At 35.0% G+C, this 26,773-nt stretch overlaps 4 protein-coding genes and 1 non-coding gene across 15 annotated transcripts; 3 read left to right on the top strand and 2 right to left on the bottom strand.

Annotated features, from left to right (window-relative positions):
- Window positions 1-58: 58 nt before the first annotated feature.
- RRP41 (3'-5'-exoribonuclease family protein) lies at window positions 59-3,727 on the top strand. 9 transcript variants are annotated; one of them, XM_021425568.1, is made up of 13 exons: window positions 59-258; window positions 521-554; window positions 672-906; window positions 1,044-1,090; window positions 1,200-1,260; window positions 1,485-1,523; window positions 1,610-1,677; window positions 2,064-2,142; window positions 2,218-2,254; window positions 2,565-2,681; window positions 2,758-2,843; window positions 3,232-3,321; window positions 3,496-3,727. In XM_021425568.1, the coding sequence occupies exons 3-13, from the start codon at window positions 853-855 to the stop codon at window positions 3,541-3,543; spliced, it is 726 nt and encodes a 241-aa protein (XP_021281243.1). In that variant the 5' UTR covers window positions 59-258; window positions 521-554; window positions 672-852; the 3' UTR covers window positions 3,544-3,727. The 9 variants fall into 9 exon arrangements, with proteins under 9 accessions (XP_021281243.1, XP_021281238.1, XP_021281242.1 ...); XM_021425563.1 differs by having other exon boundaries at window positions 445-544; XM_021425567.1 differs by having other exon boundaries at window positions 445-544; window positions 625-906.
- Window positions 3,728-4,404: 677 nt separating this feature from the next.
- TRNAM-CAU (transfer RNA methionine (anticodon CAU)) lies at window positions 4,405-4,476 on the top strand. The gene has a single exon. It is a non-coding gene; the product is annotated as a tRNA-Met (tRNA).
- A 222-nt stretch (window positions 4,477-4,698) lies between these two features.
- On the bottom strand, window positions 4,699-8,831 carry LOC110414102 (Galactose mutarotase-like superfamily protein). 2 transcript variants are annotated; one of them, XM_021425164.2, is made up of 8 exons: window positions 7,553-8,821; window positions 7,233-7,307; window positions 6,844-6,900; window positions 6,585-6,748; window positions 6,189-6,323; window positions 5,580-5,682; window positions 5,334-5,433; window positions 4,699-5,167 (listed from the first exon to the last, which is right to left on the bottom strand). In XM_021425164.2, exons 1-8 carry the CDS (start codon window positions 7,661-7,663, stop codon window positions 4,959-4,961), a joined length of 954 nt encoding a protein of 317 aa, XP_021280839.1. In that variant the 5' UTR covers window positions 7,664-8,821; the 3' UTR covers window positions 4,699-4,958. The 2 variants fall into 2 exon arrangements, with proteins under 2 accessions (XP_021280839.1, XP_021280840.1); XM_021425165.1 differs by lacking the exon at window positions 6,189-6,323 and having other exon boundaries at window positions 7,553-8,831.
- A 1,474-nt stretch (window positions 8,832-10,305) lies between these two features.
- On the bottom strand, window positions 10,306-15,778 carry GBF2 (G-box binding factor 2). Of its 2 annotated transcripts, none has more exons than XM_021424885.2 (12): window positions 15,489-15,778; window positions 13,722-13,838; window positions 13,446-13,490; window positions 13,225-13,320; window positions 13,048-13,128; window positions 12,617-12,771; window positions 12,421-12,469; window positions 12,222-12,270; window positions 11,483-11,691; window positions 11,202-11,279; window positions 10,984-11,109; window positions 10,306-10,871 (listed from the first exon to the last, which is right to left on the bottom strand). In XM_021424885.2, the coding sequence occupies exons 2-12, from the start codon at window positions 13,782-13,784 to the stop codon at window positions 10,710-10,712; spliced, it is 1,113 nt and encodes a 370-aa protein (XP_021280560.1). In that variant the 5' UTR covers window positions 13,785-13,838; window positions 15,489-15,778; the 3' UTR covers window positions 10,306-10,709. The 2 variants fall into 2 exon arrangements, with proteins under 2 accessions (XP_021280560.1, XP_021280562.1); XM_021424887.2 differs by having other exon boundaries at window positions 11,483-11,688; window positions 15,489-15,772.
- Window positions 15,779-23,245: 7,467 nt separating this feature from the next.
- On the top strand, window positions 23,246-26,303 carry LOC110414228 (GDSL-like Lipase/Acylhydrolase superfamily protein). Its single transcript, XM_021425309.2, has 5 exons — window positions 23,246-23,576; window positions 24,601-24,819; window positions 24,920-25,083; window positions 25,192-25,462; window positions 25,611-26,303. The coding sequence occupies exons 1-5, from the start codon at window positions 23,318-23,320 to the stop codon at window positions 25,877-25,879; spliced, it is 1,182 nt and encodes a 393-aa protein (XP_021280984.1). The 5' UTR covers window positions 23,246-23,317; the 3' UTR covers window positions 25,880-26,303.
- Window positions 26,304-26,773: the final 470 nt, after the last annotated feature.

Here is a 26,773-nt window from a genome sequence, read left to right as displayed (position 1 = left end):
CCTTCTTCCATTCCCCACCAAAAATCTCTCTTTCTCTGTAATTACGTTGCAGGTTCTTTTCGTCTCTTTTCTTCTTCTATTGTTCTCTCTCTCCTCTGCTTCCTTTACTGTTTAAACAACTCTCCACTTTCCACTTCGCCTCCAATTTCTCTCTCTAACAAGTCCATTCTCCCTCTCTCTTTTTGAGTTCTAAAATCCTTAACACAGAGTCACCAACACCACTGAGCTTTTGTTTTCTGTTTTGAACATGGGTTTTTGGTGGGTTACTTGAGATTGTGTTTTTGCATGCTTTACATGTTTGCGGATTTTCTTTGGGTATTGATGAATTTTGGTTATGGTTTGGTGCTTGTGAATTTTTTCATGAATTTTGGATATAATTTTTTCTCAGATTCAAATCCTAAGTTTCATGCCTTCTTTGAGCATATTTTGTTGTTTATGCTGTAGGACAGGACCAGTAACGCTATCTACCCTTTTTCGATGTTGATTTTTTCATTTGTTTTTGTTTTGGTCTTGACGCTAGAAAGAAGAGTTAGATCAAAAGGAGGTAAATAATGGTAAATCAATTTTTTTTACTTTATTTTTGATTATAGTGTAATAGCTAGGCCCATTTTCTTTGCAATAAAGGCAGCGAAACGGGCCAACGAGCAACTTTTACTTTGTTTTCCCCATAGGCCCGAACCCATGGAGCAAGCTAGCCGCCAGTTAGTTCCAAACGGCAACGTCTCATAGATCGAACTCAAAACCCTGGAGGTTTAGTCAAGGGAGAGAAGAACGAAAGTGTCAGTTCTTGCGTTTATCATCAACGGTTGGTTGTTTGTCGGTTCTTTCGGGTGCAAACCTAGCTTGGTAAAGATGGAATACGTGAGCCCTGAAGGACTCCGCTTGGACGGTCGCCGTCCGATGGAAGTACCTACCTTGTCTCTCTTACTTTTTCTTCTAATTTTTTTTATTGTTTTATTGGTCTACACATTTTTATCCTCTTAGCCAATATTTTCTTTCTGAAATTGCTTTATCTTCATCTTCTTTAACTTGTTCCATCTCAGATGAGACAAATTCGTGCAGAGATTGGTACTGTGGCCAGAGCTGATGGGTATGTGCCACACCCATTACTTTCTTAAGCGAATCTATTTACTTGAAACATTTCGTACCTAAAATCCCGAGCTTTTTTCTTCTTTTTTTTTGTGAATTTCAATATTAAGTTCTGCTGTTTTTGAGATGGGCAACACCAAAGTCATTGCAGCAGTATATGGCCCTAGAGAGGTAACCTATTATGAAAGTTCATTGCTTAATATTATTACACACTTGTAATCACTTTTGTTAGTTTTTATATTTTGATTTGTGGATATATTTGAAGTAGTGTTTAGTTTGTCAGTGAAAAAGTGTTGATTTGGATTTATTGTGTTTTGAATTCGAGCTTCTGTTGTAAATTTGTAATGAGATGTTGGTTTGTTGTAGCGAGAATAAATGCAGTCTATGTTTTCCAGGTGCAAAATAGGAGCCAACAAATTAGTGACCAGGCACTGGTAATGTTCTTTAGACCATAGTGTATTGGAATTTTGTAATTGTGACTTGAAAAGTTCTTGGTTTTCATATATGTGATGGATCTTAGGTGCGCTGTGAGTACAGTATGGCTAATTTTAGTACTGGAGATCGCAGGAGGAAACCAAAGGGTGACAGGTTATCTACATTCTTTTTTATTAATTCTAAATCTTATTACACTAGTAATAAAAATTACAAAGTATTTATACATGACTAATATGGGAAGGGCTGTAATAAAATCAAAATCCAATGCATTGACTTAATCCAAAATATAGCTACTTTGAAGTCAGAGAAGGTTCTTAATGTTCCACAAAGAAATGAGTTTGTTTTGTCAAGTAGAGAATCCTCAAACTGTATTATTATCCACTACCACAAACAACACAAATGGTGGTATAAAATCATTCTATTTATTACACAAGTAATAAAAATTACAAAGGATATATGCATGACTAAATTGACAGATATTAGGTTTATGAAGAACAATTATATGCTTATTGATATAAATCTTCTCTTTCTACACTTAGGCGGTCAACAGAGATATCTCTTGTCATCCGTCAAACAATGGAAGCTTGCATATTGACTCACCTAATGCCTCGTTCTCAGGTTTGAATTATATCCCCATGGTATAGCCCAAACTGGCATTTGTTATATGTTTTTCTGAAGATTTTTTTTTGTCAGATAGATATATTTGTTCAAGTTCTTCAAGCTGATGGAGGTACTGGAAACTTCTCCAAATTTCTTTGATCAATAGCATCCTTTCCTTTTTCAGTTTATGCAATTACAAATTTATGCTCCACTCCAACCATCAACATCTGTTTGTGTGGCATGAATCTGCATCAGTTTCTGCATTGATTTCATTTTTTCTATAATTACTCTGCACTCTTTCCTAGCTTGGGTCAGGAATAAAGCTTGTCAAAATTGTTAGATTTCTGCCCTTGTCTATTCTACTTGCTAGTTTGTTTGCCCATATCTGTTTGGGAGGTGAAAGAAAAAAGGAAGCATAAGCCGAATTAACGTGTCTGCAGGAACTAGATCTGCATGTATCAATGCTGCGACTTTAGCCCTTGCAGATGCTGGGATTCCAATGCGTGATATTGTCACTTCTTGCAGTGCTGGGTATCTAAATAGCACTCCTTTGCTTGGTAAATTCTTCTTCTTTTTTAAACTTTGCTCTTTTAATTCCCTTTGAACAATTAATTGATGTTTGTCATTGTACAGATTTGAACTACATTGAAGATAGTGCTGGAGGCCCTGATGTCACTGTAGGAATCTTACCTAAGTTGGACAAAGTGACTCTTCTTCAGGTTCTCTATGACTGTTTCCTCATTCACCTTTTTAGGCTTTTAACTCAAAAGATACGTTAGTTAACATCATGGACTTCTTTTTTTTTTTTTCCTGCTTCTGTGTTAATAGAAGTTTTTGATGTTGCAATATGGTTCTGTGTTTCAGTAACATGGTAATGGTATTTAACAACCAAATATTTGAGCTTTCTCTTTGCCTAACTTATGTTTTTCCCTTTGCTGGAAGTTATTTTCTGGTTTATGTGAGACTATTATCCATCTAAACTAACAAGTATGTAATAAACTTTTAACATTTCTTTGTTCTCAAATATTAGTTGAGAGGCTTTCTAGGGCACTCACTACTAGTTAATTTTTTACTGTTAGAGATTAATATTTATTCTGTGTATTACAGATGGATGCTAAGTTACCTTTGGATATCTTTGAAAATGTCATGGGACTTGCAACTGAAGGCTGCAAGGCTGTAGCAAACTACATTAGAGAAGTAAGGACACTTGTTTACCTTCTTTATCTGCCTAGCTCTCCATTTCTTTCGAACTTATCTGAAATTTTCCTGTCCGTGGTTTGGATGATACCATGCTTGGCAACATCTATGCAGTTCCTCTTTCAGCTTGCATATAGCTTTATCATGTTAATTAATAGTTGCTTTACTTGGCAGGTACTACTAGAGAACACCAAGCAACTGGAGTATCGCCGCGGTTTATAGTTTATAAGCAGTGTCAGAAAAAAATTAATCGATTGTTGACATATCTGATCGATTTGACAAAATATACTATAACATTGCACTAATGTTCAGATGCTAAATCTCTATTCCAACTTTTGATCTTTTATAAACCATTATGATTGTTTTTTTTTTGGGGTTGAAATTTGCTCTCTTATTATTATTTATTTCAACATTGTTTAATTTATCTTATTAATATGTTTGACTGGGTTGCCTGGAAGCCGCTCTGTGGCCTGGTTGTGGACTTCTATTCCTCCCATCATTAAACTATGATGGATGAAAGGAATATAATTTCAACTTCCACTTAATCTTGTTGTGAACCAGCTGTGCCTTTGTGATTTAGCAGCTGTACCATGGGAAGCAATTATTATTATCTGATACGGAGGTGTGCATATGCTTTAACAAGCGGTACAGCGTCTTCCTTGAGGTCCTACTAGGTTCCGTATAGCAGCTAACCTTTTCAGGAAAACTTATCATAGATTTGTTATGGAAAGCTAAGCTAACATTTACTTCCTCTCTGGCTTTGTCTTCCATGGTCTTGATAAAAAAATAGTACTGGTAAACAGGGAAACTTCTGATGCCAAAGAATTAAAACAAAAAAAAGGTTTAAACTTTTTTTTCCCTCTTTGTAAAGCATTGCCTCCCCTTCCCTCATCATCCATAATCTTCTACTGAGATCTATAAGAACATAAATTAGAGTGAGGACAGCATGATAAACCATGAAAAGGAAGCTGAACTTACCGAAAATGGTTTAAGCTAGGGGAAAAATACAAGTAACCTTTTGGTAATTACCTGAAAAGTTGAATGATATGCACTTTAGAATACGGAACAGTTATGTCACCAACCATCAGAGTGGCGCAGCGGAAGCGTGGTGGGCCCATAACCCACAGGTCCCAGGATCGAAACCTGGCTCTGATATGAGTGGCCTCCTACCTCTGAAACATCTTTTTCTATTTTCTTCCCTTCTTTACATATCTGAATGTGTTCAAGTCCCCCCGAAGCACAAAACAGAGCTACAATCACAAACATATTTATATCTTAATACCAACTCCTGGAGTTTAAAAATTTTATCAATAATGTTTGGATAATTTTCTTATTCTCCATATAACAAAGTTTTGATTTTGACTTTCGTTATCAACGTAGAGAAATCAACAAAGACCAAATTTTTACTGTGGAAAAAGTTTAGCAGCCATTCTCGAAAAAACGTAGGCTTATTGTGTATTCCTGTTACAAAGACTTGCCATCTTCTTGGCATTAGAACATGGAGTTCATACTTACACTCAGTTCAATGCTAATAAGCATGCTGTTAACTATCATTGAACTATTCCTACGAGTAAAGCTACTGAAACATCATACATCGTACTGGTACATCTTCTGAAAATTTGATTCGTACCATTCCATCAAAAACCATTGCTCTGGAGATCCAAATGCTCACTACAGAATGTTGATGGTACAACTGAGAGTTCCTGCCTCCCTGTCCATTCCTCACCTGGTTTCAAGGTTACAGGCTTCTCGATTGCTGCTCCATCAACACAGAGCATCTGCTTGTATTCATCATCTCCAAAATCTACCAATGATTTCGATTTCTTCTCCCATGGATTCCATACCACTGTACATAGCAAAAGATAAGAAGGTAAATAAAAAGATGAAAATTCATTATTTATTTAGAAGACGGATGAAGCATACACTCATTTCTATTACTCTTTTTCTTTCAATGTGTGCGAAACCTAAACATCCTTTTACAAAGAGATTTCCTCAGAAGTACTTGAACCTACCAACATCAGGTAGTCCTTCCTTTCGGATAACATATGTCCGTTTCCTTTCATGGTCAAGTACAGCAACTACATTTGGCGTACTGAGATAAACTCGATCCACCTGTCAGACCAATTGGACAACATTTAAATTTGTTATTCTTTTAACTGAAAAAGAACTGCTACAAAGCAGTCTTGCGTTGCAGCACTCTTGCAAGACCAATGACTTCAAGCATGAGACACTCGACCTAATTCATATAACTCATGTACCTCGGCTTCAAAAGTTATAGCATCTCCTTGCTCTGTAAAACGTTCCTTTTGGCAAATGTTGTCTAGGTAGTCAAGCGTCTCCAGCCCTTCAATCCTCACTTCACTGTTGACACAGTTGATGTTCATGTCAAACCCAGAAAACAAATCCCAATTCATTCATCACAACCAAAAAAAAGAAAACGAAAAACTGATGAATCTTCTGAGCGGTACGATTTTTTCATTTTGAACAAATCTTACTTAATAAGCTTTGAACCAATATTTTGTTCTAGAGTTTATCCCAGCATGTATTAGCTTGAGCAAGGCCCAAGGCTTAACAATGTAAAAATTCAACAGTTCTCAAAACAGTCATTCTCTTCTTCCATAGTGTTTCTAGAACAAAGATGAATTTGGTTGGTCATCAATGAATACTGCAGCATCCTATAATTGACATTTCAAACTAGGCATATTTTCCACAGGAGACAAAAGCTTTCTAACTTGCTGATTAAAATGGAACTCATTCAATCTCACAACTCTCCTTTTTGGTCCCTTCTCCATTCAGGGTTCACAAAAACAAAATAGTATAATATCAAAAGGGAAACTTATCAAATTTCAGCAAATAATACTCTGTACCTTATGTCAGAAACCGACAAATATGTATGATACGCAAAAGAGAAACTAAATGGCTTCCCATTGACATTCCTAACTCGTGATATTAGCATCAGACTTCCGTCTGCTGCAAGCGACACTCTCAAGCGAAACTCAAAACTGAGAGGGGAATAGAAAAAATTTGTTAGCAACATATAGACAACAAGTTTACTTATAAAGGTCACAGCAATCGATGCAGTAGTCGGCAACTCGCTGTCTATGGTTTCCTTCAAAAGAGTTTGGATGCTTCTCAGCTTCGATTGTGAAAAAGAAAACTCATTCATGCACGGTAATAAAACTAATATATATTTCCTCTTTTTCGAGAGGATTATTTATAATTGATAGTAAATCAACAAAGGATGTAAGCATCCAAGTTCATACCTGTGGGGCCAGCACTTAAGATCTTCTTCAGATGGTTTAAGCAAAAGGTCAATGAAGGATTTGCCATGGGAATCACTTGGACTAAGAGGTGGAGGGTTTTCATCAATTGTCCAAATCTTGTTCCTAGCAAATCCATGTTGCTCGAGTGACCCACAGTAACCAAACTTAACAAGAATTGAAAATAAAATCCATAAGCAACTATAGATAAGATTCCATATAATTACAGGTTAAAAAATGACAAAAAAAAAAAAAAAACTACCTGTGGGAAACAAATAGGGATCCCTCCTCGAACTGCTTTTGGAGGCTTAAAAATTGCCTAAAAATTCATGATAAAGATAATGAATCAGTGTTCTTCCGTTTCTACCATGACAAATCGGTTTAACTTCTTAATCTAAAGCCGTAAATCAAGGCCACCTCTTGGATAAGTTATAAAGAAATTAGCCATACTTTAAGGAATCAGATGAATTAACACAGCCCTGCAATGCTAGACAAACCTTCAGCCCTCTACCGGCAATTAAGTCAAAAACGAAAATATTTTCTTTGGACATGAACTCTAGCCAAAAACCTCAATTACGACATTTAGCAAAAAAAACAAAGCTGTATATGTTTAAAAAGAAAAGGAAAAGTAAAAGAATTAGAATATGCCACCTTACTACTAGTAAACAGAAGTTCTTCCCCTTGCTCATTCCTCCATGAAGTGACCTGACCTCCATGTAAGCTAACCTATAGCATCAAAGGACAAATTAACACAAAATTATCCTGAAATCCTTCAATGTTTGTGTGATTCCCACTGATACACATATGAAAATAAGAGACACCATGCATCTATCAGATATAGTTACAAGATGTCCTGTCAAAGAGCAATTTATAATTTTTCTTTGAAAAGCAAAGACCAATTTATAATTGACTTTCATCCATTCAACGAAAGCAACTAGAGAAAGAGGGAAAGAACAAATCTGAAATCTCACCCTTGCTGAAGCCCCTCCTGGGTTTCGAAGCACAACCTTATCAATCCCATTCCAATCCTTTGTAATCTCTGTCGCTGCCTTGTAATCCCATACTGCTGCAGAATGCCCCATTTTGAAAACCAAAACCCAGAAATTTTTCAACGAAGAGTTTCTAGAATTTAAGAAACAATTCTTCTAGAATTCTTAGAAACACCGAAATGCCAACAAGAATGAATGGAAAGACACACTTAGTCAGACTGAGAAAACGTTCATCAACAGCTCTATCTTGTCACAAACGTCTGATCTCGTGAACTTACAGCTAAAACCCAACTACCAACACAAATTTCCTGGTCTTTGTTGACAATTATGTCTCAGATCTGAGGCTTGATTTGCCAAACTACTGCTACTAAAAGAGTGCCATTGAAACCCTAAAGACCAAAGACAGAGACACCAGGAGGTAAAACATCTGGCAACTTTATAAACCTACACCTAACACCCCCAGGCTCATAAAGGAATCATGAAAAAAATTTGTCACTTCCACAGGAGAACAAGACAATCTGAGTGAGTTCCAATAAGGATAAAAACATAAAATGTAGACACTCAAAAACTAACAGTACTAGAAACTTTGTCCCTCAAATTTAATGAAACCCATTCCCTTAACAAAGGACTCAAGTGTCCAAAACTCATCAAAGGATGAAATTTGTCTGAATAAGAAGAAATTCTCTGCTGACAACAAGTGTACTTTCGTATAACCAACTTACAAATTCTAACAGAACCCCACTTGGGGAGATCAGAAACTCTAGAATGAATAAGGCTCAGAAAGTTAGAAGAATCTAGTCTTCAGTACTTTTTTTTAAGACAGTTCCATAGTTAAACCACAAAGTTGAAATCCAAGGACTAAAGCAATGTTTATTTGCATGGAAAGAATGGGCATGTTAAAATATACCCTCTTTCCCAGAAGCAACCTATTTCCAGATTGATTAAATATGACTAAAACTAAAATTTGAAGGAACAAAAACCCAGATGATGACACATTGATTAAGAGGCCGGCAAAGAAAGGCTAAACTGAATGGACAGGTAAAGGGAACAGGGGGGCTGTTACAGGGATCTAGGACATGGAGATACGAGAAGTACATGTCGTTTGTACAAAACGGTCAAGACCCCAAGATTTGAAAATGAGAAATTTTTTACAATTCAATTGTTTTATTATTATTTTTTAAGAAATGAATCGCCACTGTTATCTTATCTTAGTATATTACCAGGGAAAAGGAAGAGCACCTTAACAAAACAATGACTCTGCTTTTTCTGAGTCAAATTCTAAGACCTGCTGAAAAAGGTTGAATTGCCAAGCCTAGGTACGCATCACTAGCAAGCCATCAATTTTCTTTCTTTTTTATATATTTTATGGCAGCATAAATCTTGATAAAAGACACTTCGAACATCAGAGAAATTTTCAGACTGAAGTCAATAAAGTTTCAATTCCAAAAATAATTTCCAATGCATAACACACTTGAAAATTTAAATCTAACTATGTAAGCTTTCATATGCATTAATGATAATAAGTCCAGGAAATGCAACCTGACATTTCCATTAATGTATTGTTTAATACAGGAATCAATTCATAAACAATAATTATTTGCATTTTTTCATACTTGTCACATATTCATTGCTTTCTCTATCACTTCAATTATACTACTAGAATCCTATAATTACATTACACCCCAGAATTCATAAGGCTTGTTATAAGAAAGTACATTGCGAGAAATTTTTTTATTTTGATCACTCAATTCGCCTTTCAAAAAAAGGCAGGGAATAGGAGAGGTGGGAAAGGAAAATCACGTGGAGGACAAAAGCTGGCTAATGTTTGAACGAGTAATGATGGCGCAGTGCCCCCGCACCACACGACGGTTGACGGTTTGAATCAGGTGATCATCAGGCAGCAGCCTTGACGCCTTGTTCTTTGTGGCCCCACATGCATAGTCTCATGTGCACGTTTCGTGGTTTTTTTTTTCTTTTTCCTTTTTTTTGTCATTTTTCTAAAATCAAACTTCATTTTCCTTTTTTTTTTGCGTGCTTGCTTTAAGATGCGGGATGCACTTCATCTCCACACGAAAGCAATGACCCAAACCAAAGCTGGATTCAAGGTTTCCGTCTATCCGTGAACTTTACAGAAATTATTGAAATTTTAATCTTTCGAGACGAAGGCAACGATTAAGCAACGGTAGTTAATAGTTTCTAGTACACTTAACGACAAAAAGAAAATAAAAAATTAAGAAAACTTTAGATTGATAAAAGTAGAAAATGTTAACGTAACATAACCTTTCTTTTTTTTAAAAAAAAATAAGAGTCTGATGTATCACAAGGAGTTTAAACTTGATAATTTTATTATTTTCAATTTAAAAAAGCCATATCTATTAAGTGAATGCAGATGTTTATATTAGTTCTTTTAAATATAAGATTTGTGGAACGGACGAATCTTTCACTGGGGGAGCAAAGAGATCTATCTTGCTCCGACTTGAAAAATGCACAATAAAATATTAAATAAATTTTTATACTATTTATAAATTCAAGATCTATCGCCATATGAGCCCGAGCCCTTCAATCGAAGTTGGATGGAAGTCTTGACTCACACCGTTTTCTTGCCCTGATCTAAAGTGACCAGAAGAAGTCAGCCCACAGACTATTGGCTAGGAAATGATTCGGCCCAGAAAGAAGGTTGGTCATAGTCATTTGGGCCACCGGGTGGTAATGGATATCCAAATTAAAGCATGAAGTCAGACAAACTGGGGAGGAGTAGCATTTCCTCATTTTCACATATCACAAACAGTCTACAGCGCTGAGTCAATAAAAATTTGCACAATCAGTAGAGATTACACATTGAAGGTCTCCGACACCCTTTCTTCCTAAACTGAAAACTCTAATTCTCGTTAATGTACACTACCTTTCAGGGCTTTCTCAGCACTCTGATTTTCAAATAAAATTACAATCAGTTCTGCCATGAGAGAGCTAACTTACAGAGTAAAAGAGCTGTCCGAAACATAAAGTTTCAATCCTATCAAACTATTTCATCCCTCTGCTAACTGTTAGCAGTAGTTTTGGGCTTGTAATTATGCCAAAGCTACACGATTGCCTCCAATTTTACGTCAAAAATATCTCACGTACAACATTTTCTCCTTGTTCAGCCGGCAGCCACTGCATCAGCTCTAGGACTCGCATCCAAGAGTTGATGGAGCTTGGCACCAGAGTTGGAGCTTTTCTCATATATTTCACCTTCTTTGTTGTCTTTGTTGTTCATAATAATTTCCTTCGCTTGTCCCAGCTGAGCATGTTTCAGTTCCTCCTGTATTACAAAATATGGAGTTACGAAGGCGAAAATCTGGCATCACTGAAAATGAAACTAGAAAAACTAATCGAGCAGGAAAATAAACAAAAAAATTGGTAAAAGTGCCTACCACTAAATTAGCATTCTCTAGCCTTAGTTTCTCTGATTTCTCAGTTAGTTGATTTATTTCAGATCTGAGTGTAGCATTCTCTACAGTCAATGATTCAACTTTATGACCAAGCTCTTCAGTCTCAGCCTACAAAAGAATATAAAGCATTAGCTTCAGATCATTCAAAGAAAGAAATCTGAGTTTTTACGCACAAAAGAAACAAGACATATTTCTTGTACCTGCTTCCTCAACCTTGACCTCCTAGCAGATTCTCGATTAGATTGTTTCCTCCTCTCCCGTTTCAGCTCCCGTTCATTCTAGTTAAAATTTATTTAAGTTAGCAACAGCTTAAGATAACACAACCTAACCCCCTCACCAAATGTAGAAAACAATAAAATATGCATTAACAACTTAAAAGAGCAACAAAACATAATAAATTATAGGCAAGCTCATAAATAAATCTTGGGAACACAGGATAAAAAGAATAATAGATAGACAAGAACTCCGTCCACAAAGATACCTGCAACCAGACTTCAGAAGGCATTACTCCACAAGGTACACTCGTGGGACTGGACTTAGCATTCATGGTGGTAGGGTTCCTAAGCTCCAAAGCTGTGGTCATGCCAGGAGAAATTACAGTTCCAATTGAATTAGGAGAAACAGTTGCAGTCACCTCTCCCACAGGAACGATTGCATTAGACTTTGCCTCATTTTTCCCATCTCCACCTGCTAACACAGGGACCATACATGAATAAACCTAAACCTCCAAACACTAAAGTGGGACCAACAGTATCCCAAGATTCAATAATTTATTTCTCATTCTTTTCATTTTCTAACACAAGGTCCTTTCAAAAATCACAAAAAACTTTAGCATATCAAGGTCATGAACCTAAATACAGCACATTCAAGATCCAGAGGTGCGCCTGCAGATCTTTAATGGAATTGCCTCATATAGGAGAGAAAACTGATAGTGTTCCTAAATAATTTGAAATAATAGAGGCCACCGTTTCCACAGAAGAGGAGGATACTACGAATTAGCTATCCAACATTATCAATCATAGATTGAATTTTCCTTTAAAAACAAGACATAGAAGACATAATAAAATCTTTAGTTTAAAAATAGCATCTTTGTTCAATTTAAACAGGCCTTCAGATTTGGCAACTATCTACTACCATACAGATGCATGACTAAAATGTTGTGCTTCCAGGTCAACTCTATTATTCATCAAGAATATACTTGGTGAAGAATGGAGTCATACCAATGGTTGGTGTACCCTCCCTGCTTCTTTTCCGTCCAGTTTGATCCGTCTGACCAGAGATGTGCAGTGACAAAAAATAAGCTTTAGCATTTTGTCCTTAATCATTGTTGAATATATTTTCCAATAAAATAACTTAAAAGAAAAAAAGAAAGAAGAAGTGTGTTGGAAACAGGTTAAACAGATAGGAAGGAGATCTCACCCCAGTTGTATTCCCATCACTACCGTCAGTGGAACCTTCAGTCTCCGCACTGTCCATATGATCACAAAATTAGTCCAGCAACAAGAGATCGACTAGAATAAAATCACTTTGTTGTTCAACCTCCGACAAATACGTTGCTAAGGCATAGCCTTGATCTCCTAAATAATACTACTTTGTAGTCAAACAATTAACAAACCTCTGGGACGGTCTCGGTTCAGCCCCACCATCAGCATTCTCAGCAGTACCATTGCCAATTGACATTGCAAGACCATCAAATCCTTTCAGTTTCTTCATTAAACCTCGTTCTGAATTTCCCAAGGACTTGGTAGGTGTTTCCACAGCGGCCGCAGCCTGCAGTACAATGCTCAGGTTATATTCAGCACCTGCTTAAAGCATAAAACAAAAACAGACAACTTCCCATCTAGCTAGTAGCCATAAAAAGAATACTGTTTAAACATAGAGCAGTAAGAAACAAGAGGATTGTACAGCAATATGTGTCCTGTACATACTCAAACATCATACAAAAAACCTAATACTCATTTCGAAAACTGCAAAGCAGAGTAAAACTATTAGATAATTTCAAAGAATTAATACTTTAGTTAAAAGATAGTGACAAATTAAACTTACCAGAGGAACAGCAGGATGTGCATAAACTCCCCCATGCGAGTAGATTGTTGCATAAGGTGCCCCATAAGGTGGCATCATAGGCTGGAAGAATTAACATGTTAGGATATTCAATAACTATTATACAGTAGCTCAGTAAAAAACTTGACGTTAAAATGCCCTGCAGCTATGGGCAAATACCTGTGGTGGTCCCCACATATAGGGGGGAGGAGCATGGCCTGAGGCCACAGCAGAATTATAATATGGTGGAATAGCGACTCGAGGACCATAATATGCCTAAATACATAAGAAAGAACCATAAAATCCCCATTAGCAATTTCATTAAAAAAATCAGATTGTCAATTTTAGTTGAACAAAGGCCTCAACAACTGCAATAGGAAAGAGGGCACTAAGTAGATAACCTGCATGGCTGCCCAATCGGGATAGACATGAACATTGGTCTGATCCTGTGAATACAAAAGGATTGACCAATACTCAGATATAAACTTCAAAAATTAATCTCCACGGAAAGATTAAATACTAAGCAAATGCAACAACAACTACATTAAAGATCTTTTCCCTAAATCAAATGGGACAAACATTAAAAGAAAAATATAGTAATTGTTCTTTTCTAGCATAAAAAAGCTCCAGCTTATTCCTAGTTTCAACAGTTAAACATGCATGATCACTTCGCTCACCGTTGGCACTGGTAAAGATGATTTGTCAGACTTAGAGGACTTTCCTTCATCGTTGTTTCCCATGGTCGCACCAATGTCGAAACCTAATTTCTAGAAGTTCGTTCACGTCTGTGTCAACTGCAATCAAGGAGAGAAACATGAAGCTGTGCTTGACAGCTAATTTCTAGATAGCAATAGGAACAGTTCAGAATAAATCATAATAGCAAATTGGTACCGAATAGCAATTAGATCCAATCACTTTGATTGAGTGATAAAATTGATATCACAATGCTAAAGAGTACAAAGAAATCGTCATTCTACTTCAATATTTCTGTTTATGGAAAACAGAGGCTGATGTTTTGACTTTGTGAAGACCAGAGACCCCAAGTTGGAGTCGGACAAAACCAATTCGGTGTTACTTGATGCTCAAAAAGAACACCATGAAACTAATGCAAGTTAAATTTGTAATTGATGAACTGGCTTGATGCATGCCATCATCTTCCTTTAGAAACAGACATGATTTTCAGAATTCTACTTCCTGACTTTTCCTCCAAAAAAACTCACACAGCTGCAGTAGTGTTTGAAACTGCTTAATGGTATAGGCGCTCACCTTATGAGTTAAGTAGTATAGTACCATGCTTGGGTAATAAAACATAAAATATACTTACAAATAGGGCTATTTTGAAATGTATTTGTAACTAAACACTAGAATTTATGCCATAAAACAAGTTTAATCTAGTTTGAAGAATATAATTTAATATCGGCCAAGAAAAGAATTTACAAAGAGCACCAAATAGTCCAAAGAAATATCTTTTCAAGTTTATGTTCACCAAAAATTACAAAAAGTTTTGATCTTGCCAGTCCTTGAACAATGAAAAGAGGAAGGGAGAAAGAGCGAAGGCGAAAGATGAACAGCCCGGAAAACAAATTAAAGATGAGGGTATAACCGTCTTTCCATACCTACACCCATAACGAGAGCAAATTGCAAAATCCATCTTTAACCCTGGAAAAAATAATTACAAAATCCATCTCACCAGATTAATCTGTTAACTAAAGGACAAAATAACCCTTGAAACTGAAGATGTCTGCAGTTCTTCTTCTCTACATAATAAGTTCCAGTACTTTATTCTCGTTTTAGATGAATCCGCAACAAATTTATCTGGAAATGTTTCTTTACAAACAAAAAGAAGAAGCACTTTTTGGTAACTGCTGTTTCGATCTGCATAGTCCAATATCCTCATCTCCATAACTTTGCTTCCTTATTCCCTTAAACTTATTCTAAATGGTTGTCTCTCTCTCTGCCTCTCTCTCTTTATTCTCTTCGTCAAAAACAAAAAAGTTGATGAAATTCGGAGACTAAAGAAAATCGGCCGAAGTAGTCATGCAAATCCAAAGGTTCTAATCAGAGATGATCATGAATTGACGAGATCCAGGAAAAAAGTCCTACAAAATTAATGAAAGGGCCAGAAGAAGAATATAGCTATTAAATTCTACAAAATTCCGTTATATTTTGAAAAGTCAGTTCAGTAAGGAGCTGTAGAGATTTTATTTTCAAAACAATCAAAAGTTTGATCGTTATAGCTTCAAATTGAATCCACTTTTCTACACTATCTCACCAAATAAAACCGCCAAAATAATTTTAAATTTAACTCTTTAAAGAAAAACTTTCCTGCACTTTCATCAGCTTTCTGAACAACCAAACAAAACCTTACGCATTAATCCACTAATCCAAAACAAAAGAAATAAAAAACTACAACGTGAACTCTAATTTCAACATAAGTTACATACCTTCAAATCTGAAATCCGACAACCTTCCTTCCCTTAGCAGCGAAACGATAATTCACAACAGAAAGTATACTATCTTCAATTGAGAAAAGGGGGACAAAGTAGACAAGAGAAATTCTAAAACGAAATAGTCAAAAAGACTGCATTATCTTCACTCAGAAACAGAGAGAAAAGTTTTAAGGTTCTTTTTTTTTTTCTTTTTTTTAAATTCACAGAGAGGAATAGAAGAGAGAGAGAGAGGAAGGACGGAGGCTGTGGAGAAGAAGAAGAAGAAAGGGAGCGCCAAGGCAACATCCACGTCACCAAACACGTGTCGTAGAAAAAAGCAGGTGTACAAATACACCGTATATACGGGGGGCAAAGTTGGTTGTTGAGTTGGCCCTTCGATATTCGCGCTGGCCATTTATTTATTCCAACGTCACCTCTGCCGTACACGTGTTCGTTATTTAGTCGATCTACGCGTCTTGGGCGAGGGGTCCAACCTATTCCACCCGTCATGTGGGCTTACGTGGTCATGTTTCGTTAATTTAATTTTTAATTTTTTAAAGAATCAGATATTTAATTGTCTGAGATTTAACTACAATGAATAGGTCGTTTGGAATCCACCACTGGCCACTTTGTTGACGACTTAATTGGGGTTATTTCCCTGATATTTTAATTCCATTTTTTTTATTTTCCTATCTGCTAGTTTCAATCCTTTTCTTTATTTTTTAATAGTAATAATAATTCTATGATTTGCTACTTCTAGTTTATCTATTAATACTTGATTGGAAGATTTTTACGTTAAATTTTGAAAACTTAGGAAGCTTTTTACATTAATAGTCAAACACGACAAACAACATATACGAACCGCAATTCACCCACATTCTTGCAATTTGAAAATTGATTGAACAAGTTTTTTTTTTTTGGTAATATTTTAAAAAATCATTTTCATAATAACCACTCGTATTTCTCTCTTTAAGAAGTTTGATTTATTTTTTAAGTTAAAAAAATATTCGATGCATGATGTCAAAGTCTTTTGCTTGTTGTAAAAAATACTTTTGAAATATATGTATGATGTTATCTATGAAAGAGAACAAATTGTGTCATTTAATTATCTTAAATCTAAATCAGTTAAAATTCACACTTGTGTTTGTGTTATCAGATTGAATACAAAATTCTCAAGTCTATAATTTTTTTTAACATTATTAGTTTTACAAGTTTAAATTAAGAATGATTTCATGAAAAATGAAACATAGGTAAATATCAATTTCTTCTTTTTATTATTAATATATGTAAGAATATCTAAGAAAATAAAAATAAAATTTAACATTCAAGCATCTAATTCATTAATTAGTATATAACCTTCCTCTTATTTTAAATTTTTACATTAATTGACATTTACTCTAGAAAAAAATCGAATTGCTCTTTGAAAATAAATTATCTTTCTTTAATTAGCTCTACGTGCCATTAAGATGTATTCTAATTGGACAATCCTAGATAAAAGTTTTTTTTGCTCTTTCTAGGTGATGAACGTTGCCTCTATGCATATTAGCCCTTGTTTAAAACAAAAAATTGTCTCAGACCCATGACGAGTACCATGCCATCCACAACTTCTTTTTTTTTTTCAAATCTTTTATGATTTGAGAAATTGAGAATCTGAACTCTTTCAAACGTGGGTGTATATGTTTATTATTAAGTCAACTATTCAAGATCTTAACACAAATTTGTAGTTAAATGCATTATCTCTCAAAAAAAAAACAATGATTTAATTGCAAAGTATTGGAAATCATGATCGTGTACAATATCTGCTAAAATTAAATCACTTTGCCGTATCCGGCCAAACCACATTGCCATCAATGTAATGTTGAAAACCAATTAGGTCTAGCGAACGTGCCAATTTGGAAAAGAAGGACCAGTGCCCTTTGTCAGGGCCTACTTTGAGAGACGGTGAGGCATTAAGAAATTTGGCTTGTATTAGTTCGATTGATTGTAATTTTAAATTTTTAAAATTTTAATTAATTAAATAAAAAAAACTAAATTGGTTGAATTAAAAAAGAGAATTGATATAACTAAAACTAAATTATGTCTATATATTCGATCGATTATTTTGATTATCTGAATATGTTATATGATGACATAATAAATTTATACTGAACACATATCAAGCATTTAATAAAATTAGACCCCAAATCATGCTTTCATTTATTAAACATATCACAAATTATTGACTGATTAACCAATCATCTTGAATGATAGGAGAACTAACGTCCATACAGCTTTGGGAAGCTAGAGGACGTTGAACTTCGACCCAATGGCTGAGGATCTCGATGGAAGTATCATATGACGAGGATGGTTGTCGACGGATTGGATTGAAGCATCGACAGTTACAAGGACCCCGCTGATGATGAACAAGAATTTGTAGGGCCAACCATGGAATGAGAATTTTTCGATGAAATATAAAAGAAAAAAGGATTCAAGTGTAAAATTGTAAATAAAATAATTAATTTGTGTAGGAATAAGGAAAACGGTTTCAAGATTTTTATAAACTAAGGTTAAAAGGTTGATGAGTTTTGTGCTATCAGATTAGGGTAGAGTTAATCAATTTTTATTAGGAAGTCAATGATGAAAAAGAATAATGTATAAAATATAAATAATTAAATATGATATATAAAATTAATAATTTTTTATATTATAAATATTATTTTAAAAATAAATACTCAAAAATAATTTTTTTAATTAAATATGAAACATATTATACATAAAAAAATATCTTATATAATCAAGATTAATAAAAAAATAATATATTGGTGAAATTTTAAGCAACAATCAATAATATAAAACAATAACACATATTTAAAAATTATATGATAATTTTTTAATTTATAAATATTAAAATCATTGAGAATACTTAATAAGAAAAAAACAATGACAAGTAGAAGATTGAATTACATAATAAAAAAAAAGAAGAATATAAGTGACGATTTGTAGAAATTTGAAGAAAAAAATTTATAAAAATTTAAAACATATGATCAAATAGAATAAAATTGAAAAAAATAAATATAAATAATAATATAATTAGAAAAAAAATTACTTCTTTGTAATTTCACAGTAAAAAGATAAAGGAGAAGAGAAAGACAAAAAGAAAGAGATGGAAAGAGGTGGGAATAAATTTAAAAAGGAACAATTTAAAAGTTGGGGTAAAATTAAATGAATTTATATGATCATTTTATTATTTTTTATTTAATACTTATTTGGTTTGATTTTTTTTAACTTATCTATCTTTTAAAAGTAAAAATTAAGTCAAATAAAAATTTGAAAAGGTTCTTAAAAAAATAAACAGCTTTTTTTTAAAAAACAAAATTTTGAAAAAAAGAGCTTTAGAAAATCTTTTTTAAAAATATGTATTTATTTAGGAAAGTTTTTTTTTGTTTCAAAAATATCCTCATCTATTAAAATAATTTTAATATTATCTATTTTCATTTTTATATGATTTATTGTTAATTATAAATTTTATATTATATAAATTTTTTTTTATACTTTTTAGAAATAAAAAACTAAAATTAACTTTTTTTCATTATGAACAAAAGAATTTGTGATTAATAAAAAATTATTTATTAAATACCTTTTATAGTAATTTTAATCAAAATTAAAACTTATGTAAATTATTTTATCAAATAACTTATTTATAAAAAAAATTTATAAAAGTAAATTTATCAAACAGATTTAGCTTCATAGTAACTTTTAAATTAAAAAAATCAAGCTAAATAAGTATTTATATTAATATTTTAATATAAAATTATTTTAAGAACCCATTAAAAGTATATATAACATATTATACTAACAATTTAATAACAAATTATTTAAAAAATTATTAAAAATATATATAATATATAAAAATTTTAAAAAATTTTGAAAAGTCATGCTCCCCCTATCTAAGATAGTGAAGAGAGAGAGAAAAACAAAATTAGCAACAACTACGAATGTAAAAATGTTCCTCGTTAAAGGACAAATACTTCAAAGTGCTGTCGTTTGCTTGTGGAAAGGGATTTGTTGAAAGTTAGAAAGAATGGGTAGCAAGAAGTAAAGGAAATAAGAAATCAGAAGATCAAAGATATAATTACTCACTTTCCTCATTCTTAAGATAACATGACAATTAACATATAGAAATAAGGTGATGGAGTTTACCATTTTCTAATTCAAAAGGAATAAACGATTAATTTGGAATATGAAAATAATTTTGAGAGACAAAATCATGTTGTCATGTACCAAGTTATTTCCATTTAAAAAAGTTTGGTCCCAATTCTTTTCAATGCGTACAAATTGAAGAAAAGTTTCGGCCCCCCGGATGACACGAGTCAAATTAGCACTTTCCACTGCTGTACAAAGGTGGATGGTTTTATGGTCCTGGTTCCAAACAAGGACCGAAAGACCCCCCGCAAAGATTTGGAGCACTAATGTCCCGTGGGGTATGCGACCCAATAGAAAAATTGCTGCACCATGATTAATTTTTGATAACTAAATGTAATCTGCAACTATTTTCTAAGAACGATTCAATTTTTGAAAGAGTTGAAAAATCTGGAAAAAAAAAAAACCAATTCTCTTCATTATTTTGTCTTTATTTGGAATTTGGGATGAGAAGTCTCGAAAATATTTTAAAATTCCCATGCAAGAGAGAAAAAAAGCTGGATGCCGGCGTGCTGGTACTTGCTACTGTGGGCGCATGAATAAAACAAAAGAGAAGTGAAAGGTAACTGAGGTAAATTAAGCAGATGGCACCTCACTTTCCGACGCGGAGAGCACTCCTTGTCTGACGCACTTGTTTTGACTCGAATTTCACGTTATCTTAAATCTTGACCGTTCATCTTCCGTGCCGCATCAAAAACACTTTTCCAGGTCACCTCAGGAGAGCGGCACGTGTACGCTCAGAGTTCTCTATCCTACCATCAAATAAAAAAAATCATAAAAAGAGGAAAACTTTATTGTTAAACAACTCGCTGGACCCACCTCTGACGTAAATGGAATAGACGGCCAAAATTTCGTAAATCGGAGGGATAGAAACGAACCACGACGCTTGGAAACGAGAGAGTATCTCCGCCAACGAGGCCTGCCTGGGCTACAAAAAAGGTATCTGAAAACACGTACTCGGGTGTGGTCCCTACCAACTTTGGCATATGTCGGTGCGTGCGAGTGGTCCGGCCTGTGACGTGTCCCACGTAGGTGGATCCCACCGCAAGCAGAGGTTGCGTAGCCAGCTCACACTTCCCGCCCCTTGGACTTTCTAGAGACCTTCAATGGCCCACGTGTCATTACCAAATCTCCACGTGGAGAACTCCACATGCCCTTCCATCATTGGTTCCCCCTCATTTCGCACCGCCCTTAATCAACTTCCCTTTTTTTTTTTAATGGCATTAATAAACTCTGCGTAAGGAAAATAACACAGCAAATGAAATCGAAGTAAATGATTTTTTAAAATTTTTTAATGCCTTTCTTATTAAAAAAATCTTTAAAATTAGATGGGAGTGGGATGCAAGAAGCTGAGGCAAAAAATAAAAATAAAAAACGCGGAGGCGCTTGCAATTGATTGTCCAAATAGTATGAGGGAGCACGTGACTGGCCTAGTGAGGTGTGACGCAAGAGTCAGAGGAGCCACGTAAGAGAGCATCGTGAGCCGTTGATCACTTGGCAAGATTGACGATGATGCGTGCTTTGCGGTGGAACTGAGAAAGAGGCATGTGATTGAGGGATCTGACGTGGTGTGGTGAGGCCTCTTTTTCTTTTTCTCTGAAATTCGATTTAGCGTGTGGGGGGTTAATTCAGCAGGGGAATCGCTACCGACAAGGTGACGTGTCTTCTAGGCACAAGGTTTACGAAGCAACGTTGGTGGGTTCCCGTTGACGTGGACGAGAAGCTAATGTTGAGATCAGATCCGATTTACATTTTAAAAAATTCATCAATAGAAAAAAATGAGTCAATGTAAAATTTAAATTTTGGTTTCATAAATGCCCATGACATATCTTCGCATTGACGAAAATAGCCCTGGACGCCGCATTTCAATGGCATTAGTGCCCATCGCGTTCACATCTAGGTTTATCAACCCTGACATTAATAGCGTTATTCCATCCTTTGTTTTGTTGTTATGACCGATGACCACGGTTGTTAATCCTTTGTTTGACAACTGTCGATGAAGGGAGAAAACCTTTTGCAGTCATCTTTGGGCATCTAATCTATCGGTTCATCCAAAAAATAATGAACAATATTAAATTTCTAATAAAGTTTCCTTCTCATTCTTTACTAATGGTGAGGATTGAAGTCTATCGTTTGACATTTTTATAGAATTTAAAGTAAATTTAATGGGTAATCATTAATTTTTATTTTGTTTTTTATATTTACTTGCTAAACTTCAATTCGTCTTAAATGATTTATTAAATGTGATCACTATAGATAATTTCACCCCAATAAATGTTAAGATAATGACTAATATATATAGTTACTTAAACAATACAATTTAAAAAATTTAATAATCAAATTAAGATTAAAGAAAGTTGGATGAGAAAATGATATAAGTTTAATGATTATCTATGAAGTTTATCTGAAATTTATCTACTCAACAAGATGTCAAGATCAGCTAAATAGTTCATGTATGTTTCTTAAGGGTAGGGTAGAGTCACAACTTATTCATGTGAATCTTAAAGATTTATTTTTAAACAGTGGTATGTAATTTTCATATCATTTATTCGTGGATAATTTTATATATTTAAAACAAATTATTAATCTTTGTAAATTACCGATTAACTTCATGTTAGAATATCTAAAACTTAGCATGATATTGCACATCCACCTAAGTGCAAACAAAATTTGTTATAAAAGCTTTTCAGATTGTTTAAGGCAAGATTTGGTTGACGTTCAACATGACCAGGCCCTTCGAAAATTATTTTTGCCTGGCAGTCTGCTGGCGTCTGAAAATCTCCAATGGGTCATGGTTTTGAACCTATGGTCCGTGGCTCATTGGACCAAAAACATACGAGCGGGCAAGCCTGTTACTGGAAAAACCTTTCGGCTTTGACAACCAGGCCAAGTTTTAGCATCCTTTCCGGACAGTTGATGCTCTCCAATTAGGCTCGAATTTATGTTTTTTTAATGGCATGGGCCTGAGAGTGTCTCTTTGCCTCCATCAAAATTAAGAATCCTGGCAAAAGCTTCATAAAATGAAGGATATTTTTTGCCTCTTGCAGTGTGAATTATAAGTGCAGTGTAGGTATACTAGTAAGTATGAATTTTATAAAATATTTTAATTGATTTTACACAATTTATGATTGTAATTGATTAATTGTGATACAATAATTATAAGAGATAATGCCAATACTACACACACACACACACACACACACATATATATATATATATATATATATAAAAGACATAAAAAGATAAAGTATATATAGAAAAAAAGGTAAATGTGATTTACATTAAACTCTAAACCTCCGATAACTCAAAAGTACCTGTCTTCGATCTACTGATGACAGTTTTCTTTTTCAAACATGTATCACTGGTTTTGGTATTCTACTTTTGCACGTTTGATTTCTTTAGACTTGGCCTTTTGTTTCTGATAATTACTACTTTCCCTCACTTTGCTCTGTTATTTTCATACTGTGTTGCGCGTGTCAATCTCGGGTCCACGCACAGTAATTGATTCAGAGTTTCGTATGCGAGCATTAGCCATGTGGTTAATCCTTTTGTAGTCATTTCCACTTTCACTTTTCTATATAATGTCAGGCTTAGCCAGCAACAATTGAGTACTCTTCTCTGTACACCTCTAAGCAAACCAACAAGAAACCAGTTCAATAACAAAGATGAGTCTCTCTTCGTCCGAAATCATTGTTGATTTCAGGCAGGTTGTAGTGGTTTTGTTGGTGACGATCTCAATGCTGTCACGTTGTTCAAGTGGTTCCAAATGTGAATTTAAAGCAATCTTCAATTTTGGTGACTCAAATTCTGATACCGGCGGGTTTTGGGCAGCATTTCCGGCAGAGTCAGGACCTTTCGGCATGACCTACTTCAAGAGACCAGCTGGTCGTGCTACTGATGGAAGACTTATAGTTGATTTCTTGGGTAAAACTCTGATAACTTTCCCATTGAAGCTTTTATTTATTGTACTTACAGACAGAGCCTTTATTTCTTCTTCTTTCCTTGGTGTGAAAAGTGTCAGCTTGCCTCCAAGGAGCATTAATGTCAGCAGCATCTTTACTAAATTTTGATACTTTAAAGCATCTTCTTATTAATGTCGAGTAGCTTGAGACACTGAAGATTCAGGGAATCAGATGTGTTTGTGTAGAGCTTTTCTTTTCTCTCAACTGGAGATAAGTTGTCAAGTAGCCTACTTCCTATAGGCCATTCACTGCATCGCTCTTCTTCCATAAAAATTTATATGCAGCTTCATCTTTCTGCCTGTCGTCGAATGCTAGACACGCTTTGCCTCAATTATTTAGAGGAGATTAGTGTAACGAACACAATTTATTCTTACTCCTAGGTCTTACTCGTTTGACATTTCCTTATGCTACATTGACTAGAGTTTAGGTTTCATCAGGCAAGTTCCCAACTCAAGACAAGAAGTCGAGCTGGAAAGTAGTAAGGGGCATGTCAATTAATTTATCGAAGAACAGCATCAATTTTAACTGGCAATCCACCAAAACATCTAATGAACCAACTTTTCCACTTGTGTCCAAGACGCTGTCCAGAAGGTGGGTTTTGTCAGGATACTCTTCCAGGCTGGACTTCGCCCTTGAATAGGCGACTCAGAGATGGCCCTTGATTCTACATTTTATCTTCCGCAATGGCCCATTTTTGAACAATCTTCCTTTATCATTCATCAGTGATAGATGATTACACGGGGCCTAAATAAGATTTTGACAACCATATATAATCTGCTGGTTGAATCTGTTCATTGTCCACGTTGGTAATAAAGAACTGGAATCTTAGGATTCGATCCTTGGCAATTGCGAAGAGGGATTACCTGTCCTTTTAGCAAAACTTGTGGTCTATTTTTACGACAGACGTTCGCATTCATTCTATTCTCATCAAAATTAACATCATATTTTTATCTTTCTCTTTTAATATGGTTTTTCAAGATTTGCAGCTCAAGCTCTAGGATTGCCATTCATCAGCCCATACTTGCAATCAATTGGATCTGATTTTAGGCATGGAGCGAACTACGCAACATTGGCATCCACTGTGCTCTTGCCTAACACTTCTTTATTTGTTACTGGGATCAGTCCTTTTTCTTTGGCCATTCAGCTCAATCAAATGAAGGAATTCAAGGCTAAAGTTGTTGAATATCATTCTGGAAATAAAAAAGGTATACCACCACCACCACATTGCCCATCCTGATAATAAAACGATGAAACTCCCTTTTTCTCTTGCAATGCAAAGGTCATGAGTGTTAAATTATTAACTAGGGTCAACGACAACGAAGCTGCCTTCACCAGATATCTTTGGAAAATCACTCTACACCTTTTATATTGGTCAGAATGACTTCACTTCAAATTTAAAAGCCATTGGTGTTGAGGGAGTGAAGCAATATCTTCCCCAGGTGGTTTCCCAAATTGCTGGCACTGTCAAGGTAGTGACTGAAATCTCTATAAGATGGGTTTTTACAAGCCCAAATTTTTTTTTGGGCTGGGACTCTATGTTTTAACTTCATACTCAATCTAGCTGCTAAAATTTCCAGGAGCTCTATGGGCTAGGGGGACGTATATTTTTTGTACTAAATCTTGCACCGGTTGGCTGTTATCCAGCATTTTTAGTGCAACTGCCACACAACACCTCGGACCTGGACAAATTTGGTTGCCTGACTTCTTACAACAAGGCTGTGGTCGATTATAATAACATGTTAAAGGAGGCACTAAGCCAAACTAGACGAGATCTTCCTAATGCTTCCCTAATATATGTGGACACTCATGCTGTTCTGTTAGAGCTTTTCCAGCAACCTACAGCCCATGGTAATAACATCCTTGGACCAAATTCAAGCACATTGATCTTTGAATAAAGTGGATTTCCACAATGCAATGTTGGCTGCGATCAAATTGGGACTTACACATTGAATGAAACCCTAAAATCTGATTTCTCCCTGTTTTGGTTTTGGAACAGGTCTTCGATATGGCACCAGAGCTTGTTGTGGATATGGTGGTGGCACCTATAATTTCCACCAAGAGGTTTACTGTGGGAACACAAAGGTGATCAATGGAACCAATGTGACTGCATCGGCTTGTAAAGACCCAAACAACTATGTAAGCTGGGATGGGATTCATGCATCTGAAGCAGCCAACAAAATTACTACATTGGCCATTCTCAATGGCTCTTTATTTGACCCTCCTTTTCCACTTCACAAGCTCTGTGACCTCCAACACATTGGTTGAAATATTAATTCCTTTAGTTCAAGAATAATTATAATGAACTTTGACCGCTTTGTTGGATTATCGCAAGTCAATTCTGCTTTATTCACTCAAAACAACTGGTTTGTCAAACCTGCTTCATATGCTAAAGGAAAAGGTTACCAAGCATATATAATGGGGTTGCTGATGAACTTTTTTGGTTGGGAATGCGTCGGCAGGAACATTTGCAGCCCTGCAGGCGAATCGATGTTTACTTGATCACGGAAAATTTTTTATTCTTATGCCTTCAGAAAATGAACCAAAGCTGTTGAGAGCTACTCCAGAACAACAAAAGTGAATAAATAAAAGGCCTGGTAGGTTGAGTTTGCTTGTCAAATGTAGCAGCTTTCATTCTTCTTTGAAGCCTTTTTCTCCCCTTGGATATATTAAAGGTACATTGACTGCATAATTAATTAGAACATCATTAGCCAAAGTTGATGGTTGATTAATCGTTTAAACAAGAGGAGTTGTTCTCCTTTCCCGTCCAATGCAAAAAGAAATGTCCACTGTTGCTCTCTTTTGTCCTTCTGGTTTCAATCAGAACTTGATCAATGAATATTCTGCACAAAATAAACCCAACATTCCAAAATGCTGGTCTTTTCCCCTAATGATTAGTATTAATTATTAGGATACTAAAGACTAGAGCCAGAAGATCAGACTAAATGGAATAATTAATATAGTTCATTTTATAATAAATGAAAGTTAACAGGCCAAAAAGCCAAACTTACCGTCCTACCAAAACCTGGCCGTGGGGCTGGCTGGTGATGCATAGTTTGCACTTATTCCTAACGCAGAGAAAGCATTACGGATCTTCTTTGGGAGTGGGAATGAATTAAATGACTACATACAGAACAATGCTTGTAGGGCACTGGCTAACCT

The sequence above is a fragment of the Theobroma umbraticum genome, unplaced genomic scaffold (genome assembly GCF_002168275.2).
Source record: "Theobroma umbraticum cultivar Fairchild unplaced genomic scaffold, ASM216827v3 scaffold_4.1, whole genome shotgun sequence".
Classification (NCBI taxonomy): Eukaryota; Viridiplantae; Streptophyta; class Magnoliopsida; order Malvales; family Malvaceae; genus Theobroma; species Theobroma umbraticum.
This window is presented reverse-complemented; position numbering and strand designations above follow the sequence as displayed.

Coding starts and splice junctions, on each gene's coding strand:
- RRP41 (XM_021425568.1), top strand. CDS start 853: ATGGAATACGTGAGCCCTGAAGGACTCCGCTTGGACGGTCGCCGTCCG. Junction 1,261..1,484: donor CAGTATATGGCCCTAGAGAG/GTAACCTATTAT, acceptor TATGTTTTCCAG/GTGCAAAATAGGAGCCAACA. Junction 3,322..3,495: donor TAGCAAACTACATTAGAGAA/GTAAGGACACTT, acceptor TTTACTTGGCAG/GTACTACTAGAGAACACCAA.
- LOC110414102 (XM_021425164.2), bottom strand. CDS start 7,663: ATGGGGCATTCTGCAGCAGTATGGGATTACAAGGCAGCGACAGAGATT. Junction 6,901..7,232: donor TTCTGTTTACTAGTAGTAAG/GTGGCATATTCT, acceptor ATGAATTTTTAG/GCAATTTTTAAGCCTCCAAA. Junction 6,749..6,843: donor TCCCTATTTGTTTCCCACAG/GTAGTTTTTTTT, acceptor ATTCTTGTTAAG/TTTGGTTACTGTGGGTCACT.
- GBF2 (XM_021424885.2), bottom strand. CDS start 13,784: ATGGGAAACAACGATGAAGGAAAGTCCTCTAAGTCTGACAAATCATCT. Junction 13,491..13,721: donor CATCTTTACCAGTGCCAACG/GTGAGCGAAGTG, acceptor TTGTATTCACAG/GATCAGACCAATGTTCATGT. Junction 12,271..12,420: donor GTGATGGGAATACAACTGGG/GTGAGATCTCCT, acceptor ATCTCTGGTCAG/ACGGATCAAACTGGACGGAA.
- LOC110414228 (XM_021425309.2), top strand. CDS start 23,318: ATGAGTCTCTCTTCGTCCGAAATCATTGTTGATTTCAGGCAGGTTGTA. Junction 23,577..24,600: donor ACTTATAGTTGATTTCTTGG/GTAAAACTCTGA, acceptor CAAGATTTGCAG/CTCAAGCTCTAGGATTGCCA. Junction 25,463..25,610: donor CCAGCAACCTACAGCCCATG/GTAATAACATCC, acceptor GTTTTGGAACAG/GTCTTCGATATGGCACCAGA.